The sequence below is a fragment of the Rhipicephalus microplus genome, chromosome 5 (assembly GCF_043290135.1).
Source record: "Rhipicephalus microplus isolate Deutch F79 chromosome 5, USDA_Rmic, whole genome shotgun sequence".
Taxonomy (NCBI): Eukaryota; Metazoa; Arthropoda; class Arachnida; order Ixodida; family Ixodidae; genus Rhipicephalus; species Rhipicephalus microplus.
The window spans coordinates 34,789,944-34,813,208 of NC_134704.1; the positions used below are offsets into that span (position 1 = coordinate 34,789,944).

At 43.9% G+C, this 23,265-nt stretch overlaps 1 protein-coding gene across 1 annotated transcript in view; it reads left to right on the top strand.

The window, feature by feature from the left end:
• Positions 1–3,091: 3,091 nt before the first annotated feature.
• LOC119173920 (uncharacterized) overlaps positions 3,092–23,265 on the top strand; it is a 47,963-nt gene continuing 27,789 nt past the window's right edge. The window contains exons 1-9 of the mRNA XM_075894479.1: positions 3,092–4,022; positions 6,055–6,141; positions 10,365–10,571; positions 11,156–11,320; positions 12,539–12,737; positions 12,884–13,013; positions 14,686–14,864; positions 15,564–15,628; positions 18,511–18,836. Coding sequence (XP_075750594.1) covers positions 3,311–4,022; positions 6,055–6,141; positions 10,365–10,571; positions 11,156–11,320; positions 12,539–12,737; positions 12,884–13,013; positions 14,686–14,864; positions 15,564–15,628; positions 18,511–18,836 — 2,070 coding nt within the window. The 5' untranslated portion in view covers positions 3,092–3,310. The remainder of the gene's footprint in view (positions 4,023–6,054; positions 6,142–10,364; positions 10,572–11,155; positions 11,321–12,538; positions 12,738–12,883; positions 13,014–14,685; positions 14,865–15,563; positions 15,629–18,510; positions 18,837–23,265) is intronic.

The window sequence follows — 23,265 nt, forward strand, 5'->3', positions numbered from 1 at the left end:
TTATTTATTTATTTGAATATTGCAGACCAAGAACTGGTCCAAGCAGGACAGGTACACGAGGCACGATATAAATACAAAAAACACATGTGATAACATAAGAATATATCACGGGATATAGAATCGAAAACTCGTACTAACGGAATGCATAAAAGTTAACGTGGTAAAAATATTACAGAAAAAATAGAAACAGAACACAAATTGACAGTGCCTATTTTATCTTTAAACAACAGAAAGTTGGCTGAGACAGGAAGTTCCACTCTGACACAGTACGCAAAAAAAAAAGGAGAATTTAAATGCGTTGGTTTTGGCTAAATACGGGGTTAAAAAAGGCGTGGTGATGGCGTGTATGCCTAGTGGACAGAGGAGATACATATGCACTCGGGTCAAGGGCTTACTTGTGATTAACTAGCAGATATAGAAAGTTAAGGCAGTTCCTTTTTCGTCGTAATGAAAGTGTTTCAATGTTGTTAGCAATCATGACTCATGAGTTCAGTCGGCGAGTCCGTAAGTTTGAACGTAGAATAAGCAAACCTAACAGCCTTCATTTCAACTGCTTCAAATTTCTTAATATTGGATTTAGTAAAAGGGTCCGATACAACACATGAGTATTTCAGTTTTGGTCTTATGTACGTAAAATAACTAAGTAGCTTTACGTTAGAAGAAGAATTTCTAAGTTTAGGTTTTAGAAAACGCGGCTTACGGAACGCAGAAGAACATACGTTGTCTATGTGAGTGTTCCAAGACAGGTCATCAATAATTGTCACGCCTAATGATTGATTGATATGTGGGGTTTAATGTCCCAAAACCACCATAAAATTATGAAAGACGCCGTAGTGGAGGGCTCCGGAAATTTCGACCACCTGGGGTTCTTTAACGTGCACCAAAATCTGAGCACACGGGCCTACAACATTTCCGCCTCCATCGGAAATGCAGCCGCCACAGCCGGGATTCGAGCCCGTGATCTGCGGGTCAGCAGCCGAGTACCTTAGCCACTAGACCACCGCGGCGGGGCTATCGTCACGCCTAGATATTTGTAGTTTTTTACCTGTTGTAGTGAGGATGAGCCGAGGTTGTAGGTAAAATGAAGGGGTGTTTTTGAACTAGTCAAGCAGGGATAAACGCCTTTGCTTGCCGCATCGAATGGGCAGACAGGGCTACGTTTGATCATTGCGGCGCTGACGAAACCATCGAACATATTTTGTGTCAATACAACATTCAGAGACAGCCCATGTCTGTCAGCAGTGTTTGCACGCCTCGATGATCAACCACTTTCCGAAAAATTAATTTTGGAATACCAGAAAGATCGAGCTTCACGCCTAAAAGCAACGAAGGCCCTCCTAAAGTTTCTGCGATCGACCCACCTCGTCGAACATTTGTGACGTTTTAATGTATTTGTGTGTTTCGCTTCCGTCCCGCTCTCTTTCTCTCACTCCCTTTTCCTTACTTTTAAGTCTTCCAATTCCCCTTCCCCAGCGCAGGGCAGCAAACCAGACACTTGCTTTCTGGTTAACCTTCCTGCCTTTCTTCATATTATATCTCTCTCTGTGTCTGTGCGTTCAGTACCATACCATTGTCACTACACCAGAATTGTAACTTATTATTCAGATTCTCTTGATCATTAGAACAAGTAATTTAACGAAAGAGCACACAATCATCCACGAATAATCTGATTTGAGTTCTTGGTAGTACTGTGTTGAAAATATTGTCTACATAAACTAAAAATGACAGTAGTCCCAGGACAATACCCTGCGGCACGCCTGATGTAACAGGAAGAGAGCTCGAATTGCTCCCATCTATTGAAGCAAGCTCTGAACGTCCTGATAAATGGTGTTGTGTCCAGTAAATGAATATGTCGGGTAGATTGATTTCCCTAAGTTTTATAATTATTTGCGAATAACAACTTTGTCGAATGCCTTGCTACAGTCAAGAAAAATGACGCTCATTTGACCATTCTTATTCAGAGTGAATGAACCACTGAGACTAACCGAGTCACCGTTGAATAACCTTCTGTAAAGCCATGCTGAAAATAAGGCAGTACATAGTTTTGCTCCAGAAATGCCACAGCGCGCTTAGGTATTACATGTTCGAGCATTTAACAAATTGGTGATGTTAATGAGGGGGGTGGTAGTTTTATACAAGCGAATGGTTGCCTTTATTAAAGATGGGAACAACATGAGCCCTCCTCCAATCGCTGGGTAGCTCTGCACTCAACAGTGAAGACGGAAAACACTATATGACATTCTTAAAGTGTTTTCTGCTCAAATATTTTGGATAAATATTGCGGGTGTTGGGTAGAACACCTGGTTACCACGCAGACGGCCGGGGTTTGATGCTCACTCGGACCCCCAAAAATTTATTATTTATTTTACCTGCATGTTTCTCAATTTTCGGTCATAAAGAACGTGATTATTTTTTGCTCTAACCCAACGACGCCAACGCCGACACCAGTGCCATAGTGCCACGAGCTCCTTAACGCTACCTCGTTCAAAAGTATATTGTGTGGAGGTAGAAAGGGGGTAAGGCGAGTTCATGCAGAAATCGTACCGCGGCCGCGGTAGCCTTCCCAATAAGCTGGGGCACTAAGTCGTCCCCCCAAAAGAATTATTCCTTTTGTTGCATCCCACTATGTCAAAGACATCATACGACTCTAACATTCCCGACATCAACCCTTTGGCAAACACCCAGAAAGTTGGTTTCACACGGTCGACAATAGTTCTAAAGTTTGGAAGGAAACACGCTTCTAGTAATAAAATGCACTATCAGGCTACTAGGATCTGGGTTCTACGTTGTGCTCTTATGTCGCAAACCGCCACTATCACTCGAGTGGGTGTGTTTACCTATACGTACGTTCATAAATCACATGACACACAACATAACATGACGTAGCTGCCGAAAAAGAAAATGATAAGTAGATATGAAGGGGAGTGTGACGCTACCAGAGATACTCTCAAGGAGAGGGGGCTGAGAGACATCGCAAGACCCGGTATCTTCCCATGCATGGAGTGTGGAGTATCTTGAAAACAAGCATTTAGATCTTATCCGGAGTTTACTCAGTGGCAATCAGAGGTACGGCGCCGGCTGATTTTGCGGACCCTTCAAAGCCCATCTCGTTCAATACTCGTACAGCACACACACGGACGAAGCGCGTCCGCCCAGACCTCCGAGCGACGTGTCGGGACAAGTCCGGGACTTCCAAGTTCTTCCAGAGGCTCGGACAACTGCCAAGTGTAGAAAAAAAAAAGCTAGTTTACCAGAGTTCTCAGTTAGTTTGACTTGTGCTTCTTTCGCCGCGAAGCTTGCTCGAGACATCATGCCCTCAAGAAAGGATCTCAAGTTTCGATCCGTTCCGACAAAAGATCCGGGAGACGAAGACCACACGAGACGTGAAACGGACCCGGACTTCATGTGCGGCGTCTTCGGATGCAGACCACCGTGGCTCCAGAGATTCGCGAAGGCTTACTACTTCCTCCTGTTCTACACACTGTTCGGAATCTTCCAAGGGGCGCTCAAGGCGTACCTCAACGGCTGCATTTCGACCCTAGAGAAGAAATTCGGCCTCACGGGCAAGACGTTCGGCGTCATACTCATAGCGGACAACATAAGCGCCCTGTTCGCCAGTCTTCTCATCGGCTACTACGCCACCAAGATCAGCCGTCCAAAGATCATAGCGTTCGGAGTTTGGATCTCCGTGCTGGGATGCTTCTGCAGCGTGCTGCCGTACCTCATATACGGGCCGGGATTCATAGGTCGAGGAGAGGTCGCGTCCGGTGCGAAGCCGGAGGCCTCGTTGCGCAGTTCCAGGGCGCAGCTAACGTTTTGCAAGGAGGCTGAGCAGGACGTCGTTGAGGCGGTGGCGGCCAGCACGACGAGGGACGAGACGCCCGCACCGACGGCCATTGTGGCCGTGTGCCTGCTATTTTTGGCCAACTTCCTGAACGGTATCGGCGGCACGGCCTTTTACATCTCGGGCGCTACGTACACAGATGACAACGTTAAAAAGAAGAATTCCCCTGTCTACTTCAGTAAGTTGTTCGGCATTTTTTCCCTTTATATCGCACTACAAGTCCTCCTACATCAAAACTTCTTCCTAATTATGTCTAAGCTGTACCAATACTTGCACAGAGCACAGCAGCCGGGTACTTGTTGGTTCGAATACTCGTAAAATACTGTATTGCTGATGCTACAGCCGCAGCAAACTGATTAACAAAAAACTTGGGACGAACAAGTTATTCGAACGTTTCTTTGTTTTGTTTTTAACATTATTGTTAATACAAGTGTGATTTATGTTTGTGCGCTTTGTGTGAGGCCCAAACGTGCTCTCGTAAGGGCACGATCCCCAGCGGCAGATTGCACTCTAGAGTTATCGTTTACGGAAGCTTATCCACTTGGTTTTTTTCTTTGTTTTCTTTTCGTCGGTGCTTCATTTGTCCACATGTGCACTTATTTAATTTCCAAGGCTGGTTACGTTACGCAAGATCCTATAATGACAGCCCAAAAACGTGTTGAGTGTGTTTATGCAGTGCTTACGTGAATGTACCTGAATGCGAGAGTGTAAAGGTGTCATTTCGTGTTGAATAATAATAATAATAATAATAATAATAATAATAATAATAATAATAATAATAATAATAATAATAATAATAATAATAATAATAATAATAATAATAATGATGTAACTCTTATTATTATTATTATTATTATTATTATTATTATTATTATTATTATTATTATTATTATTATTATTATTATTATTATTATTATTATTATGCCGGTGGTTGTACAGTTGGTTAAAATTTCAACTATTGTGCGCAGTGACCACATTTTTGTCTCTCAGTGTCATATCATAGACCAAATTTACAAAATATTGCTTTGTGAACACGGCTTTGCAGGCATGCACTACTTCTCATCTTTTTTTAAACTTATTTCAGTCACATTACAAAACTACACAAGAAAAAAACTGCCACTCATGCACGATAGCTAAAAATTTGGCCGTCTGTACGTGCCAAAACAAGCACACGACTTTGAGCCAAGCCGAAGTGAAGGATTCCGGAAGTTTCGACCATTCGCCGTTTTTTGACGTGCACTTGACATCGCCCAGTATGCAGGACTCTATCATATCACCTCCACTGCATTGCAAACGCCATGGCAGCTATCGAGCCCGCGGCTCTTTCATCAGCAGCTGAGCATATCAACCCCTGTACCACCAAAGCGCACTCGTGTTAAAGTTTCGAATGTTTGGCCATCTCTCGTGGTGACTGCAGCCCATAGTGTGTACTGGTCAATTTAATTTTTCATGCATTTCCCACGGATTTTAAAGTGGAAGAATACACTGGTGGAGTAGTTCGGTGCTGGAGCATGAAGTCGAAGATACGAAAAATTGGCCCATCTAAAAGTCTTGGTTTCCGGTGGAAGCACATTTCGTGGCATGATATTATATGAGAGAGAGTGAGGAGATGAACGAAAAGGGATTCGGACATTGGTGTAATTATGACTGGGTCTAATAACTTGGTAAACAATCAATGAAGTTTACCTAGTTAACACAGGAAAATTATAAAAGGCGTAGAAAACGAAATTTCGTATAGTGAGATGTGTGAAAACATTCCAATATCTTCTGGCGTAGTACCAATGAATCCAAAGTTTTGAAGGGTAATGGCGCCTTTCAAGGAGCTCTCACCGAAGTTGTGTATAGCGTATAAAAATGATTGTCAAGCCAGTCAGTCACCCATGGTGCTATTTGTACACTGCTGATACGATAAAATACACTAATCGTAAGCGATAGCCTCCCTTAAGTCATGAACTTCCCCTTCGGAAAAAATTTTGTCCTTCGTATTCGTAAACAACGTACGTATACTCATAGACCTTACTGTAGTTTTATCGCATTCACAATGTGCAGATGAAGAGTCGTTCATAAGCTGATTGGTTAAGACGTAGATTTTAACGCACACTAAGTGAATCCGCAGTAAAAATTGCAATCTAGCACTAGTGACTGCATTTTGATACTATGATAAGTGTATCAAAGCAAAATAATCATTTGTGTGATCTTGTCACGTACAGGTTTGATCATGTCCCTGCGTTTGGTCGGGCCTATGTTGGGCTACGTTTCGGCGTCCGTGTGCCTCAGCATCTACGAGTCGCCATTTGGTAAGTAACACTGAACAATTATTTCTTGTAATGAATTGATTTAGTGCTTGCTCAATGTGAGGCATTACTCGATAGCTTTCTGAGATAGGAATGTATTGCTGATTGCGTTCACCGAACTTTACTGTTTCGTAACACAAATCGAACACGATCAAACTTGTTCGCCTATTAATTTCTGTTAGAAGTTTAAAAGCCACGACTGGAGCTGATGAGTACTTTTAGAGGACGTAAGGAATTTGTGAATTTGTGTGCTGATTTAGCAAATTTCGAGGCTAAACGCGCAAAGAAGACGGTGGAAAAATAGCTCTGTGTGGGTGTTTGCAATCTATCTTTTTATTTCTTTGCTTTCACACATTTCGCCCTCGAACATTCATAAGGCCGGCACACTAATTCCATCAGTGCAAAAAAAAAAATGCATTTCATTTAAACTTCGGGGAGCTACATTCTACGCCTGCTGTACTTATATAACTCACAGAAGGAAGATTGGAAAAAGAAAAAAAAACCACCCTAAACCGCATGAAGAAGAAAAGAGAAAAAATGAAAACATAAAAAAGAACTACAATCAAACAGCGTCGTTAAGAAAACACGTGATGAAAGCGAAATTCCGTAAGCTTTCAATATACAATAAAGGAAATGCACTCAATGCAGTATGCAAGAACTTGTAGGATGCTTAATTATTACCTTCAATAGTGCTGGAGCTTGGTAGCATAATCTATAATCTGGCCCCTTTCACATCGCCTACTCGATCGGTAGCCTGGCTTCGATTCTCGGTGCACTCCTCAACTGTGCTCTAAGAAAACGAATGACTGTACGCGTAACATTAGCCGTTTCAAACTATCCTTGAATGCCTATCGCAGGTACATTTGCAAAGTACCTACTACGCCACAACTCTCTTTTGCGAATAAACGAAGGGCCCCCGACGTTTCCGTTGGGTAACACGCGAACCTGCACAGCAGCTCACTTCGTTGAAGCTTTTGCGGCTGATGATGCCTGAATAGTATGCCTGAATGTATTGTAGGAGTGGGCATTTAAAACACACTTGTTGGCGATTCACGTGTTTCGATGCCTGACACACATAACATGCGCTAGGGAGACTCATTCCACAATGTGGCATCCAGATTTTTTTTTTTTTTACGAAGCAGCTTCACGAAGTATCGTGGCTCCATGGTCAAATACCTGCTTTGCCTGCGCGCGGCAGGGGTTGATTTGTTGTTCGAACTGATCTTATTTATTATTCATTTTATTTGCATTTTCCTTAGTTTTGCGATCACAGACGAAGTGATGATTTTTCGCTCACAACCAACGACGCCTACACTGACACAGGTACTGCTGCTAACCAAGCTTTTAACACTATCGCAGTAATAATGAATCCTGCAGCATCAAGGGTCATGAGGTATAACGATCATAATGCATGACCACTGTGTGTACGAATCTAATATTCATAATAAGCGTTATTTAAAGCTCAGCAGTTTTCTTCAGGCGAGGTGGGGGAAGAGGAGATTAACCTTTGTCCCGTCCCGCCCTTCATTGTTGATGATGGCGATGCTTCAGTTGATGCCTTGAAGTTTTTGAACTCGAGTGGCACAGTTTTGGAAGAAAGAATCGCGAATATGGCGGAGTGTGACGCATTTTTTACTTAACCTTTAAAGAGCAACGGAATTCTGAAACATCGCAAAGAAGAAGAAGAAAAAAATTTCCTGTGAACAAATATGTCGAACATAGGAGTACGTGTATGACGCACCACTGCTATGCGGCCCAAGGTTGAAGTGACAGGCGGGTGCAAGAATTAATGTGAATACACTTGGCTAGTCAGCCTTGAAATCTTTGTCACTTAACTGAACCACAAATATACCGCGTCTGAAAAGGAAGGGAGACATGAAAACACCATACAAACTTTTTAATGGTGGCCCAACAAAAGTAATTTCAAGTGGGCAGTCTATAAGTTTCCATGGCAATTACACACACACACACACAAGGAAATGTGTATGTATATATATATATATATATATATATATATATATATATATATATATATATATATATATATATATATATATATATATATATATTTATTTATTTATTTATTTATTTATTTAACAATACTGCCGATCTCACAAGGAGATCATTGCAGGGAGGGCATACATATGATACAGAAAAGAAACACGAAGCAATCATTTCTAGCATGCAAAACAATAAGCAATCGATACATGAGAAGCAGTAGTAGCAATGAGTAAGGTAAGGGCACAAATTTATATATATGATTGTGTGTGATTTGCCCTGACCTTGTTGCTATAGGCGCGTGTCTTATAGACGATTATGTGTCTGCCCTCTTTGTTGCGCGTGATCTTCATATCGGTTCACAGAGTTTGTACATGCATTGAAATTGTCAATTTTTACGTGCCAAAAACACAATATGAATATGAGGCGCGTCTTGGGGCACCCAGGAATCACTTTGACGTGTACCTAACTATTGGTACTCGCGAGTTTTTGTATGTCGTCCCAATTGATTACCGTGGCAGGAAGTCTAACCCGCGTCCTCGAGCTTATCAGCCCATGGTCGCCAAGTTCCCACGGCGGATGGCTTCGCAAAGCGAAAATATATATGTGCCATTTTACGCGATACGTCCCTCGCTTCGTTTGCTAAAGCGATAGTGTTGAGAGCTCACATCGCAGCAATTTCGGTGTCGGTTTCGTCGCGGCCCACCGCTTCTGTTATGCAGTAACGTTCCGTGTATCCCTGATTGATTGATGTGTGGGATTTAACGTCCCAAAACCACTATATGATTATGAGAGGCGCCGTAGTGGAGGGCTCCGGAAATTTCGACCACCTGGGGTTCTTTAACGTGCACCCAAATCTGAGCACGCGGGCCTACAACATTTCCGCCTCCATCGGAATGGTAGCCGCCGCAGCCAGGATTCGATCCCATGACCTGCGGGTCACTTACCTTAGCCACTAGACCGTACCATAGCCACTTGACCACCGTCACGTACCTTAGCCACTAGACCACCGCAACGGGGTGGTCTAGTTAGTGTCACACTTAAAAAGTGCATTATTGTATCTCATAAGCATTCGGACTATAACATTGGGATCGACGAGAAGTTTGTGAGACATGTTCTACATTTTTATTATATATTTTGGGAAAGTTCTTTCATGACAGCCGTTTTGCGGTTTGCGACAGGACCCCTGCTTGTATGCATCGCATAAGGAGCCAGTTTCAATGTACGTCTGTGACGACCTTACGTCGAGCCAGTCGCCTTACTTGACTCGATTGAGTGGCGTGTCCACTTAGCTCTTTCGCTTCAACAACCGGACTCACTGTTTTTCTGCACATCTCGGGAGACTTTACAACCTTCTATCGGCTGATACCCTTAATTTACGTAAAATTAACGCGATTGGCCCTGATTTGCACTCAAATTGTGGCGTTGGCGTCGTTGGTTGTGAGCGGAAAATCAGCGTCGCCTGTGAGTGAAAATACGAAGTGCATGGAGATGAATAGGTAATAAAACATTTTGTCTTGAGTGGGACTCGGACACAAGCCATCTGTGAGGCATTTAGGTTTTCTATCACAAAGTCACGTTATTGCTTGAAAGGGCTTTAAAAACTATAGGAGTGTCATGTAATGCGAGTAGTCTCTTGAGGCATGTAATATTGCGCGGCACAAACGTCGAACCACACCAGGTGTCAAGATATGATAATTATACAACGAGTGAGGTGTTTAGAGGCCCACCTATATGACAAACTTCTCTGACATAATTGATCACCATTAACAGCAAAAGCATCCACAAAGTGAGAAGCTGAGAAGGTTCGTGGTATGCCTCGCATAGTGTAGAGGGTACATCGCTGATTCATTAAAGGAAGAACTGTGGCGTGCCGGGCTTTTCGCAACTGTACCTTCAGTAGGCGTGGAAGGAAAGTTTGAAATGGCTAATGCCGAGGGTACAGGTGTTCATTTCCTTGCGGTGTGGTTGAGGTATCCTCCGAAAAGCAAAACGATCTTATACCGACCGAGGAGGCGATGTGAATGGGCCCGATTATGCTATCGCGTTCTATTCTTGAGGGCAAACTCAAGTGTCATCAAGAATTTTTGCATATACGGTGCATCTACCTTTGACGAAGGATTGACAACCACTACCACGAGGTATAGTGCGCGCTAACGTAGTAATCACTCACTTCCAACGTTTCCTTGTTTCTAATATTGCACTGCGTGTCACACACACTAAAACAGAGAAACCAGGAATCAACCGCAAGCACCCGAACTGGATCGGAGCCTGGTGGTTGGGGTTCGTCATCTGGGGTGGTGCCATGGCGGTGATGTCGCTGCCGATGTCCCTGTTTCCCAAGCACATCCGGAGGAGTTCTGCACACGCAACCAGCGAGGATAAGAAGACCAATCCGAAGTCGTTGGGCGACAAGATCGCTAACGATGCTCGAGGTGAGAGCGCTTCCCAAGTCCGAAACGTTACTCGGATTTTCTCTTTCATTTATTTTTCCGTATACTAGTCAAACATTACCCGTTAAGTATAATGCAAGAAACATGAACAATGAGAACAGACAATACTACCAAGAACAGTATGGGGTCTGTTACTTCTAATAACTATCATATTAATGACAGGGACCTAACCTGAAATCTTCTAACATTTCAAGTTCGGTCTCTGCCAGCGGCAAGTCATGTTTTCGTCCCCTCTACTTCCTTCACATTTACATTGCACTTACTACCAATAATATTCCCTATACTTTGCTTCTTCTAAATTTCCGGAGCCCTCCACTACGGCGTCTCTCATAATCATATGGTGGTTTTGGGACGTTAAACCTCACATATCAATCAATTATACTTTGCTTCTCATTATTGTCTGTTAGTTCTCAATATTGCCGTATTTAACAAAAAAAACGAGTCCTTGAAATTTCTATTTATTTCTAGACATAATAATGTTACGTTAAGAAATCGAACAGTTTCCAAAAATAAAGTGAAGGTTTGAACACACGCACGAAAGCTAACGACGCCTACTTCTCCTGCAGAGTTCAAGACGGCCGTGAGCCGCCTTTCCAAGAACCCCGTGTTGATGTGGAAAATGGCGACCCTCGTTTTTATCATCAACGCGATCGGCGGCTACGTCAGCATGTTCCCCAAGTACGTCGAGAACCAGTACCGAGTTTCGGCGTCAAAGGCGAGCCTCTTCACAGGTGAGGACGTAATCGTGTTTCGTTCCTTGAAGTTCGCCATCGAAGGACTGGTTCGCTGGAACGGCGTTCTTCGCTCGTGTTGTTTAACCTCTCGGTGCCTAACCTCTCTCCGTCTGTCTTTTTTTTTGTATTTTTGTGCGTCTGACATATTTGAGATGGGTGATATATATTGACAGCTTCACACGAGTAACTGTCTGGAAGACGCGGACTTTATACTGTGTAGAAAAATATTAGTACATCGTGCTGCCATGGTCGCTAGAACCCTAATATGGATATACCCATAGGTCGGCAACGACAGTGAGTCGGCTCACGAGTCCGTTAGCCTGGAATGAGGTTTCTCGACTAAGGTGTCAATGCTCTTCAACACCAATATCTCAAGTAATAGATGCTCTTCTTGGTGCCGTTTGATATAGTACCTTCGAGAACGAGTTATGAGTGCTCGCAAACCAGTTAGTTCATTCTTCTCGGAAGAGATTACTACATAACACATATTTATTGAGCATTGCTATGGAACAGTGGGGTGTGGGGGGCACAAAGCACTGTTTAAGTAACTCATGCCTGTGATTAATAAATATTGAATTTGCGTATGAACTACACTGCTTTGCAATACTAGTGAACACCTGGGAGTATAAACAATAACCCAGGTAAGGCTGATAGTAATGCTTAAGATGAGCAGATATGAATCATACCTTAATCTAACCGCTTTGTGCTAATACTATATACAGTATATTTATAGTTACCACAGACAAGAGATGAAGCTTAAACACACACTTTTAAAGATGTCTTAACAAAGAAGAGTCGAGGAAGAGGCTGACTGCATGTAATTAATTTATCAAAATGTCGAATGATCAATAAATATAAAAAAAGATGAGCCCGCTGCCGGTAAAGTTCTAACAATCATCGCGGCCGTAAAAAGATTTGCCCATGGTACATACACGTCCAAGGCGCACGACTGTTTTGGTGCTTCCTATATACTCCCAAACTGGGGTATTCTGGTTTACATAATGTATAAACTGGTAAATAAAATTGAATTGAAATTGAATTGAACTCAGTTTTTAAGAAACCTAGACGTCACTTCTGGCATGAGATCTTTTCGCTCATATAGTCTTTCAATTAGACTGCTTTGCTCCTAGAACGGCTGGAAATTAATCTTCATAAGGTCTGGGCAGCAAAAAAACTAATAAAGTAAACGTAAAATATCGAAATAATATTGCGCAGGACCCACCAAGGTACTGGCAATGATGGTTGGCCTTTTTCTCGGAGGAATGATCATTCGCTTCTGGAAGCCACGAGCACGCACAATAGGCCTCCTGGGAGCCTTCGCGGACTTCATCAACATTTCCTTCCTCTTCGCCGGCATTTTCCTCGGCTGCTCCGGCTGGCAACTGGCGGGCACACATGTCGACACTGATGGCAGGTAAACCCCTTCCAGATTGGTATTTTAGCCTTCTATGCATTCCTAAATGAAAACTCCGCGGTATCCGACTCTACGATGGTTGCCTTACGCGAAAGTTTGCGGCAAAGTATTTTGTGTGAAATAGTTCTCTTGCCATACTTACGCAGGCTTTCTCTGAGTAACCCTTGCAACGAACACTGCGAGTGTCCCACTGGACGCTTCCAGCCCATCTGCCACGTCGATCAATCGGCCACGTACTTCTCGCCATGCGCGGCGGGGTGCCTCGACAGAGGAAACGTAGGTTGACTTTGCTAATTTCAAATACTTTTCTGGAAGTAGATAAATAATTCATTACCCCATCAGTTGTATAATCCATCTTTATGCACTGTAAAATAGTAGACCGGACTACAAACTAGATCTAGGTTACGTGCAAGCGTTTCTCAACAGCGACAAAAGTACAGCCTTCTTTTTCTTTACAAATTTCACGGGATAGAAACGTGGCCACGTCGGCCGCATTTTCAACAGAGACGAAAATGGTTCAGGCCCGTGCAATTATATTTAGATGCACGTTAAAGAACCCCGAAGAGCCGAAATACCCGAATTCTTCCACTGCTGCGTGCCTCACTATCATGTCGCACTTTTGGGACGTTAATTAAGCCCTAACAATTATTAGTATGTTTCTTTTTTTCTTAAAAAAAACCATGCGATCAACTCGGTGCTCAATACTATTAATTCGTGAGCATCTTTAGTTGGAGTCTACGGGCGTCTTGGTTCTCTTGTGGCTCAGTACCAAGACTACGCCAAGCTAAGCTAGTCTAGCCTGTTTGAAGAATCTAATCTCACCCTACATTGCTGTGTCTTTATCGCTGAAGCCACGTCAGCAACCTATAGAAGGGACTAGGAGAGTGCTAGTGAAGCGTAAGAGCGCTGTCCCCATCCTTTTGCAACGAAAACTTGACAGACGCCTGAGCTTCGCCTTCGAGAAGTGTGCGCGATTTAGCGTAATTGGACCATATTCAGCTCGCCTTTTCAATCACCAGCATACATTCGCCTGTCGGTGGGCACCTAAACCGTGTCGCAAGCGGAGGTACTGTGCGCCTGTAAATCACTACAAAAGATGACAATCGTTACATGCGTTGCACATGCATCATGATTTACATGCCATGCCCATTGTGCGCCCGCGCCTGTTTTGCTGACTTGACAAACACCAAAATTGGTGTTGCGTAATGTGACTGCACGACGAACATAAATGATAAGTTCTAACATGTCAATCATGACATGCATGTGATGTACAGCATCATTTGCTCCTTGCTGGCTGCTTCGCATTACATCGATTCCACAAACGCGTGGAATATGCCGGGGTTTTTTTCGTTTGTTTTTTAAGCAGCTGGGTGAGGCTCTGTAGTACACTATCTGCTTGCCACGCAGAAGTCGTCAGGTCTATTCCCACTCGAAGCTTTGTTTGCTTTTGTCTCAAAAACCATGCCATTTTGTTTTTCGCCGGAATGTCAGCGAGATGAGCGCTTTAACAGAATCTCGTTAGTTTTGCTTAAATTAAGGGCGTCGTCACCTGGATGGTTATAAATTCTCTAGAGACATGCAGTGAAACAGCGAGTCTGGTTAACGTTGCGAAAACCCCAAGAGAACAGGGCGCTTAATAGAGTGTAGTAGGGTGACTATATATATGTATAGCTCAATCACGGAGGGATGGTCTTCACAGACGCATACCGAGCTTGGCTGCTTAACCATCGCACTTCGTTAAATCGTGTGTAATAGAAGAACTTTTCAGAAATATTCTATAAAAATGTTGAACAAGTTTCGTGAGCTTCTCGTCGACGCCACTGTTATAGCACGTACGCCTCTGTGATACAATAAAATGCTTGGAAGTGTGGCACGAACTGTTTGTTCGTGTGTTTTATACTCATATCGCAATTTTAACAGTGATTGCTACACTCGCGTCCTGTTTCAGGGATCCATGGAGTGTTCCTGCATAACAGAAGCTGTGGGTCCCGACATTGCGCTTCCAAAAATGGCTAACGGATTCTGCGACTTCCCTTGCCAAAACCTCTTCATCCTCGTGTTCATCATCAGCTTGGGAAAGCTGATATCGCAGCTTTCTCGGGTAGGATCCACGCTCATCACTCTCAGGTATTTATATACCATTCACTCAATTTTCGTGTTCTACGGTGGCTTTTCGCAGTGGCAGTCAGCGACAAGATTAATTCTGGAACCGAAAATATTTTTGATAATATATGTCGTGCCGAGGCTTGGAATTATGTTCGTCTGGGGCCAGATTTCAGTTAGCTCTGAGTGAGGGGAAATTAGAAAGCCAGGCATGTTGGCCACAGCTTTACTAGAGTGAATTGGACCAGGCTTAATAACGGCTCAAAACACCTGAAGGTAACAACTGCTTGCTGGCAGGACATTTGTACCACATCAATACGCTCTAAAAATATAGATGCAAGTGGGCAGATTTCGCTCTAAATGTCGCAACATCTCGAATTCTACGCATAGGGGAAAAAAATGCTGCGCAAGAATGGATCCTTCCATACAATTCTGTTTGAACGCTTACTATTTAGGTAACTTCAATTTAACCGCGAAAAGAGTCTATGGTACGTGCTTTACCTTGGAATAACAGACACACCAAACAATGGAGCGGAGAGAGTGAAGACTTTTGCACCGATATTTTGGTGCTTTGTTCACAAAGTGCTTTACAAAGTGAGGGTGTACTGAATGTATATTTTCCGTTTAAATAGCGATCATCTTGCTTATTATGTCCTTAGGGAAGATTCACCGAAGCCGCCATTAAGAAAATGACACAATGTTTTTTTCACCCTCGTAACGCAGGTGCGTTGACCCAGCAGACAAGGGAATAGCAGTTGGAATGCTCGCCGGCTGCTTAAATTTTCTCGGTAAGACTAACCAAATTTCGTGCTTGTTATGGTGTACTGCAAACTATGTAAGTTCTTGTACAGGTTGAATGATATCCATATCTCCAGAGTAACAAAAATGTTTTATTAGCATGCTCATAATTTCAAGGTTCGGCAAGATTTACCGACTAGACTAAGTTAACACAGTGTTTTCTCTGGTGTTGGGCTGTTGAAAATGCTCGACAAACTCAGGGCAGCCATCACGGCTTACCTTGTTAGCAGGATTGTTTCCATGCATTGCCTAACCTGAATTCTCGGTTTAGATTATCCCGACCAAATATGAAAGAAATATAAGGTCTATTTGCTGATTCCTATATACCCAATTGGGTTAATTTAGATGATCAGATATTCATGATTGACGAAAAAGAAATGCTGACAAGAACAATGTCTACAAAGGCATCTTTGCCTCGCATACAGCTGTTGGTCGTTTTTTTTTTTGTAAGAAAACAGCAGCTAGGAGAAATGTTGTTGAGTCTAATAACATGGTTAAGAATCCTATGTACACCATTGTATTTTTCAATGACTGCTTTGTTTGTGAGCAACTCATAAATAATAATAACTCATTATTATGGGTTAGTTTTAAACTAGTGCTTGCAGCATACACTTACAAGACAGAATTCTAATTAATGCTTGCTTCAAGCTCCTTTGAGTGAATCATTCGTCTTTAAGCCGCAAGTGTACGACACAAGAGCCTCTAAGATGCGTGATCAACAGGGCAGAAAATTGTATTACTGCCCAACTTGGCAAGGTTTTAAACCCCTATATCTCTCAATATTCCATACATCCTTTTTGTTCTACTGCCATCAGACAGTGAGACATCCTGATGTACTTTTTCGTTTAGCACTTTTGCACCGTTGCTGTTTTTGAGGCATTGTTGGGAACTGCTGAGATTTTCGGCACTGTTTACACACTGTGAGACAGCGTGGCTATTTTTAAGAACAGTGCACCACACAAGTGACTTCTCCAAGAGGTTTCGAACTGGTAGGCAGATCATCAGCTGTGCTTTGAAAGAGTGTGGGAATTGTGACTTGTGATAAGAAGTGCAAAGAACTGTGCGAAATAAACTGCAGGACAAGAAAGACCCAAGCACAAGCGCAGACTTGCAAATAAAAGTTTGTTATAAGAACACAGATATAAACAACAAAAAAGAAAAAAAAGCCACGTACGCGCTCGTGCATGTGTCTTGCTTGTGCCAATTTATTTCGCGCAGTTCTTCATAAATCACCAACTCGCTTAGTGATAAATCCTTCTCAGTGATAAGGACTCTGTGTTTAGCGTTCCTCTAATACACCTTCTTATCTTTCCTCTTTCTGATTCCCTGTTTTACATGGCGAACTAACGTATCATGCTTTTTTTTCTTCTAGGTAAAGTTTATGCCTTGTCACTCTTATTTGTTGCCCTCTGCCTCTCTCATGTTTTGTGTATTGTACTTTTTAATTTGTGTACGCAACTCGCACTAAGGTTACTTGCCATATCAACAAACTTGTGTTATACACGAAAATTACCGGGACACACTAAAAGCATTGTTGAAGCGCAATACAACTCGATTTCGAGACTTTGCATCTAACGACTGGAATTTCAACTGAAATGAAGAAAAGGTATCGCTTCTGAGCTGGGGCATAGGCAGAAATTATTTTCGACGTGGCACCATTTTGGTCTGAGTTGGGGCCTGCGTAGACAGATGTGGTCGAGTGTCATTTTGTGCTGTATATGCCATGGCGTGCCACCCCATGGCTACGCCACTGCATCTGACTTCTCAGTATCGAATTTCAGGTCAAGTGATGTGATGTGGCCGCTAGTTTTCCAGCTGAGCCGCCATGGTGGTCTAGGGGCTGAGGCACTTGGCTGCTGGCCTGCAGGTCACGGGATCAAATCCCAGCTGCGGCGGCCTCATTTTAGGTAGAGGCGAGAATGCTTGAGGCCCACATGGTTAGACCTGTTGGTGCACGTTAAAGAACCCCAGGTGGTTAAAAATTACCGGATTTCTCCACTACGGCGTCTCTCATAGTCATATGGTGGTTTTGTGACGTTAAATCCTAACAATTGTTATTATAGTTGTCCAACAGAGCACCCGCACCACATTGTATGAGGAAGAAGAGTGAAGCAAAGAACGACCAAACACAGCTATTCTTGCATCTGTCTAGGTTCCTAGATAAAACATGCTTAATCTAGAGGCACGCCGATAGCCTTTTTACTGCAGCGTCTCCTCGCGTCGCTATGACGTCAAAACAACTTTGCTATTGCACATCAACGTCAGAACAATTACGCTGTCACGCCTTGAAGGGGTGTAATTATAAATGGGGTGAGCAAAGGCTACAAGCGGGCTTTTTGACACTCGAGTAATTGAAACGTCCATACAATATTTTCACCTTGGTAGGCGCCTACGCAATGTTGACACCGAAAGGTGTTAGTGCAATACCCTTGCTCATAGAGAACTTGCACTTGACGTCATCGTCACAGCTTTGTAACGTGCTGGTTTCCTAAAATGGTGGCCTTGATCACGTCAACGCAGCATAATACCATCGTATTTAACATGCTTAAATACAATAACGATGCAGCCAGAATTGTAGACTATATGTTTCAGTAACAAGAAAAAATGCAAGTGACGAAAACGTAAACACGCGATGTCCCAAATTTTGCTTGTGATATACCGTGCGTCAACATGGCGGTTTTAGTGACGCCAGTGCAAGCCATGTATAGACCTTGAAAGGAGTCTATTTCAAAGTGTGTAACAAGGCTATAAGTACCAAAGCAACATACTCAATTATGTACCCTCTGCAGCACTCTCCCTACCTCTCAAGCATAGTTCTAAATATCTACGCTTTTATCGTAGCTTCTAAAAAAAAGTGTCCTCCTGTTTTCAGGTGCCGTTCCGTACCCGCTAATCTACACAGCCATATTTGACGCCACCTGCCTCGTCTGGGAAGACCGGGGTGGCCACCGGGGCAACTGCTCGTTCTACGACGTCGACAAACTGAGAGTAATCTACCACGCCGTCACGATTCTCTTCATGACACTCGGCCTGGTGTGCCAACTCATCATGTCGTACTACGCCAAGCGGGTCACCAACATGTACGGCGAAGACGAAGTTCGCCAAGACGACGCGTCGTCCAAGCCCACAGAAAACGGCGCCCTCGAACTGAACGGCGTCAACGGCGTCCTCGCGGGCAAGACGACGTCGAGCAGCCCCTGAAACAGGCGCGACAACCGTTTCCCGCCTTTCAATTTTACGAAAGACGGGAACGACCGGAGCTCTACGTGACACCGTCAGATCGCACTGAGCTACGCGTATAGCGTAACTTTGTACCGGTGGAAAATGCCTTTATTTACACTGAAGGACGCTGTCCTCGTAAGCACCACAACCGGCCAAAAAAAAAAAAATGTATACAGCATGGGCTTCATGGCAAGCATGAACGTCCGCTCTGTTAATGCCGAGCAATACTAACTTAAAGGGCCACTTACCACCCCACGTTAAAAGACGGGGGGGGGGGGGGTATTTTCTCATTCGCTAACCTTCTCCCACGCGATGCATCCTCCTCACCCCTTAGTTCTCAAAATCACGTGAACAATGGCAGCACTGAGCGCTAGAGACCATCAGCATTTTGCGCTTTTTGTCTACACGCTGTTATCACCGCTTGCGTGGTTGTAGTCACACAAAATTAGGCGTGATCGGTTGATGGTGCACGATATTCAAGAGAGACAAGGAAGAACGGGTAGGCGGTTGCATGACAAAGCAGTGCAGGAGACAAACAACGCGTTGTATATTTCGCGTTATTGACAGATCGAGAGCATGTAAGCTATGGACGTCGTGGGAACTACTGTCTGCGTCACAGAAAGACGCAAGAAGGACAAGAAGTATCACGAGGACATATTGCGTTCGTTTTTTTTTTTTTGTAGAGATAGGTGAGGGGCCCTACTGAAACCACTCCTACATTAAACACGAGGCAGTGGCTTCCATCTCACCTTCATTATCTTTCTTACAGGCGCTACCACCTCCTCGCCACTCATTTCTTCAATAAGACGCATTGACAATGCCAACATTAAAAGCTGAGCCTATCATAACTTCAAGTTTTTTGGCAGCCCACTTTTATCTACGCTTGCGCAGTCGAAAATGAAGACAACTAGGGTAATCAGGCGATCACGCAATGTATAACGAGGACAAAATAGGACTAGCGGGTGACTGCATGGCAAAAGCCTGGTATAGGAGACAATTTAGAACTATCATTTGTATGCCGACCAATCGAGAACTTATTTCCTCATGAGTCAGCGTAAACAGACTGCTGACCTCACGAATTGTACCGTAAAGACGGATAATGAGAGGAGAGAATAGCGCAGTTGTTCTTCGTGTATATAAAGGCTGTTTAGAGGCCCTGTAATGAGTAACATTGCCTGGATCACAATTAAGAGCTGCTACCTGGCTGGAACCTTTGTAATCAGAATATATCTTCCAAGACAGAGCGGACACACAGCCGTTGCGAACTCAGTAATCCACCAAACTTTTTTTTTCTCAGCATGTTAATCTGCCCTTCATGAAGGTTTCGCGGTTTGAGAACCATCAGAAAGTAAATGAACAGAACACGGTAACTGATCCTTGTCAAGTGCAGGGTCATCATCACGCCATCATGCGGTCTGTTACTAAATTCAGTACAACATGTTGCTATCACGATTTGGCAATATGTTAGCAGTCCTGCCTAGTCTGAACACCTTAATGGAGAGACTATGCGGCGCATGGCCACAAGAAGTGTTATAATGACAATAAATATATTTGCCCACGTTAACATCAAATTGAACATAGACTTAGACGCAAGTATCGGTGCGCATCGTGTTTATTTACATTAACATACCCTCTGTTCGGTAAATCTTTGTTTCCACCGCAGTGTTGACCCGTGTGATTGATCATGCGTGTGATTGTCACAATTTTTCGGGCCGTGAAAAAAAAAATCACAACATATACATGGAGTGAATGATGATTGGTGGGGCGAAGCGTTCGTCAGTCCATCCGTGCTTCCGTCCGTCCATTCGTTCTTGCTTCCGTCCATGCGTGTGTCCGTTCATCCGTGTGACCGTCCATCCGTCTGTGTGCCCGTCCATGCGTCCTTCGTACGTCCGTTCTTCCGTGCGTCCATGTGTCTGTTCGTGCGGCCGTCCATCTGTCTGTCCATTACTGCATCCTTGCGCCCGCCCCTCTGTCTGTCTGTCCGTCCGTGCGTTCGTCAGTCTATCTGCATGTCCATCCGTCCGTCAGTCTATCTATAGTGAGCACTCCAAGCACCAACATCTCACATCTTTTCATCATGTATTCATCATATACAAGTACCGCCATCTAGCGGACATTCTAAGTACCGCTCTTTCGGGTATGTGCCCCCGGTGGTTACGCACTACAATGAGCGACGCACAATCTACACCATAAGGAGCTTATCGCCTAAAGTTTTCACGGATGTTTGTGTGAACTGAAACAGCGCCACTCGTGTGAGGATTGTAGCGAGTTCGCACATGCCTGACGGCATATAGACTAACTATATCGAGTATTTACAGCGGTGCTGTAGTTATAACAAACAAGAACAGCTCAGTGATCTAACACTTTATGTGCTGGATTGAAAACAACTCCAGACGCTGGCGCAGTCAGTGAGGGAAGGGGTGGGAGAGGCGGGGACGTGTCAAACTTCTAGCACGAGTTTCATTTTGCTACATGCAACCATAGAAATGCAGGCACGAATATATAATAATAAAGTATGGCTGTCTCCTCACCTCAAAAAAAAAATAAAGAGAGAAAGACAGAGATGAGAAGAGGAATACCGGGAGGTTAACCATATAATAGCATCCGGTTTGCTACTCAGCACAGGGGTGGGGGAAATATACGGGTGAGTGCGATAGCCCTGTAATATTGTTAGTGTTCAGCTACTCAAAGCTGGTATTGTGGTGTTTCCAGTCGCTTTCCTTACGTGGAAATCACGACAGTTGACGTGCAATTTGGGTAATCGGAGTGTTCGGAGGCTATGCCTTCCTGAAGAAAATTATCCTCCTGAGATAAATCGGAAAGCAATAATCGACATATAATGTTCCGGTAACGCGGTCTACTTTATCTTTTTTGCGACGTTCTGCAAAGGCCGCATCCCTATTATCTGCCTTCTTATTTCAAGTGGCGTTTCAAATGAAATCCATCACTAGAACTAAAAAGGCAGACAATAGTGCTACTAGTTACCGGGCCACTGCGGGACGTCGGGAAGAGATAAAGTTGACCATGTTACCCGAACTTTCTTGATTTATCTCAGAAGAATAATTTATTTCGGGAAGACATAGCATTCCCACACTCCAATTACTCTAATCACCCGAGTACCTTTCGGCTGTATCGCACATTATGGCCGCTTATATAGATAAATTGTCTCGTACAAAACGCTATTGACAACCTCAGTGTGATTATCAAGATCACCGGCACACCGGTGAACGTCAACACGAAGAAGTCGCGACCGAAACATTTGCGCGATGACCACGCCATCAATGTGCACACCAAGTGGCACATGATACAGAAGTTCTTGAACATTACCCATTGGTAAACAAACACTTCAATATCTGCCATGTGTACCTAACTACCTGCGCAAATTGATACTCTCGTATTTTAGCGGGATGTATTTTTGTGATGAGGGCAGCGTGATGCCAAGGGAGGACAGAATATGAGCGGGGAAGGAAGAAGGGTGGGTCAATCTTTCTTCGGCAACTCTCAGATGCAAGTCTGAGAGTTACCTAGGCCATCTGCATTAAAAAGCTGTGTTTGCGATCTCTTCTTATCCTTTCTCGCTATCAGACACAAAGAACCGTGCCGCATGACAGAAAAAGTTGTGTAAGGAGTCCTCCAACAGGTGACTGGCTGCTCGCGCATAGAACGTCAAAGGAAAAAAAAAGAAAAAGAGCGTTTGTTTTTTTCACCTCAACGAGTCACCTCCAAGGAAGCCGAAGGTACCTCGCGAGCACATAGATAAGTCCGCACTGCGCGTTGGGCACAGGGCAAGTGGGCCGGTGCCAGAATACTCGAAAAGTGAATCGCCAATCGCTCTGTCGTATCAGCTCGAGAGACGCGATGGAAGAGACGGCGATAATGTCGAAAAATAGGTGAAAAAAATAATCAGAACCGGGCCAGTCTTGGGACAATGTGCGACCAAGCTACTGCGCTAGTAGCGGCAATACAAGAAAATCATCAGTGTCACGTGCAAGGGCTTGGCGTGAACTGTTGACCTTGCGTCGGCGTATTGTCGCGCCTAGAAGAACGATGGTGAGTTGGCTATGTCAGCGCTCTTTTCGCGAACCATGTTTTGTTTGTTTGTTTTTGTCTGACCTTTCCCTCTACCGTTGTTGTGTTATGTTAATAATAGTATTAGTCTGTCTTTAGCGTTCCAAAACCATGCTAATTTATGAGGGACGGCGTAGTGGAAGGCTCCAGCAATCTCGACCCCCTGGGCTTCTTTAACGTGCTTCTAAACCTAAGTACGCCTCAAGCCTTTATCGCCTTCATCGAACATGTGACCGCCGATGCCGGAATTCGATCCCCTGACTTTCGGGTCAGCCGTCGGGCAGCACAACTGCTATAGACCACCGCGGAGGGTGACCACTTTATGGAAGTTTGT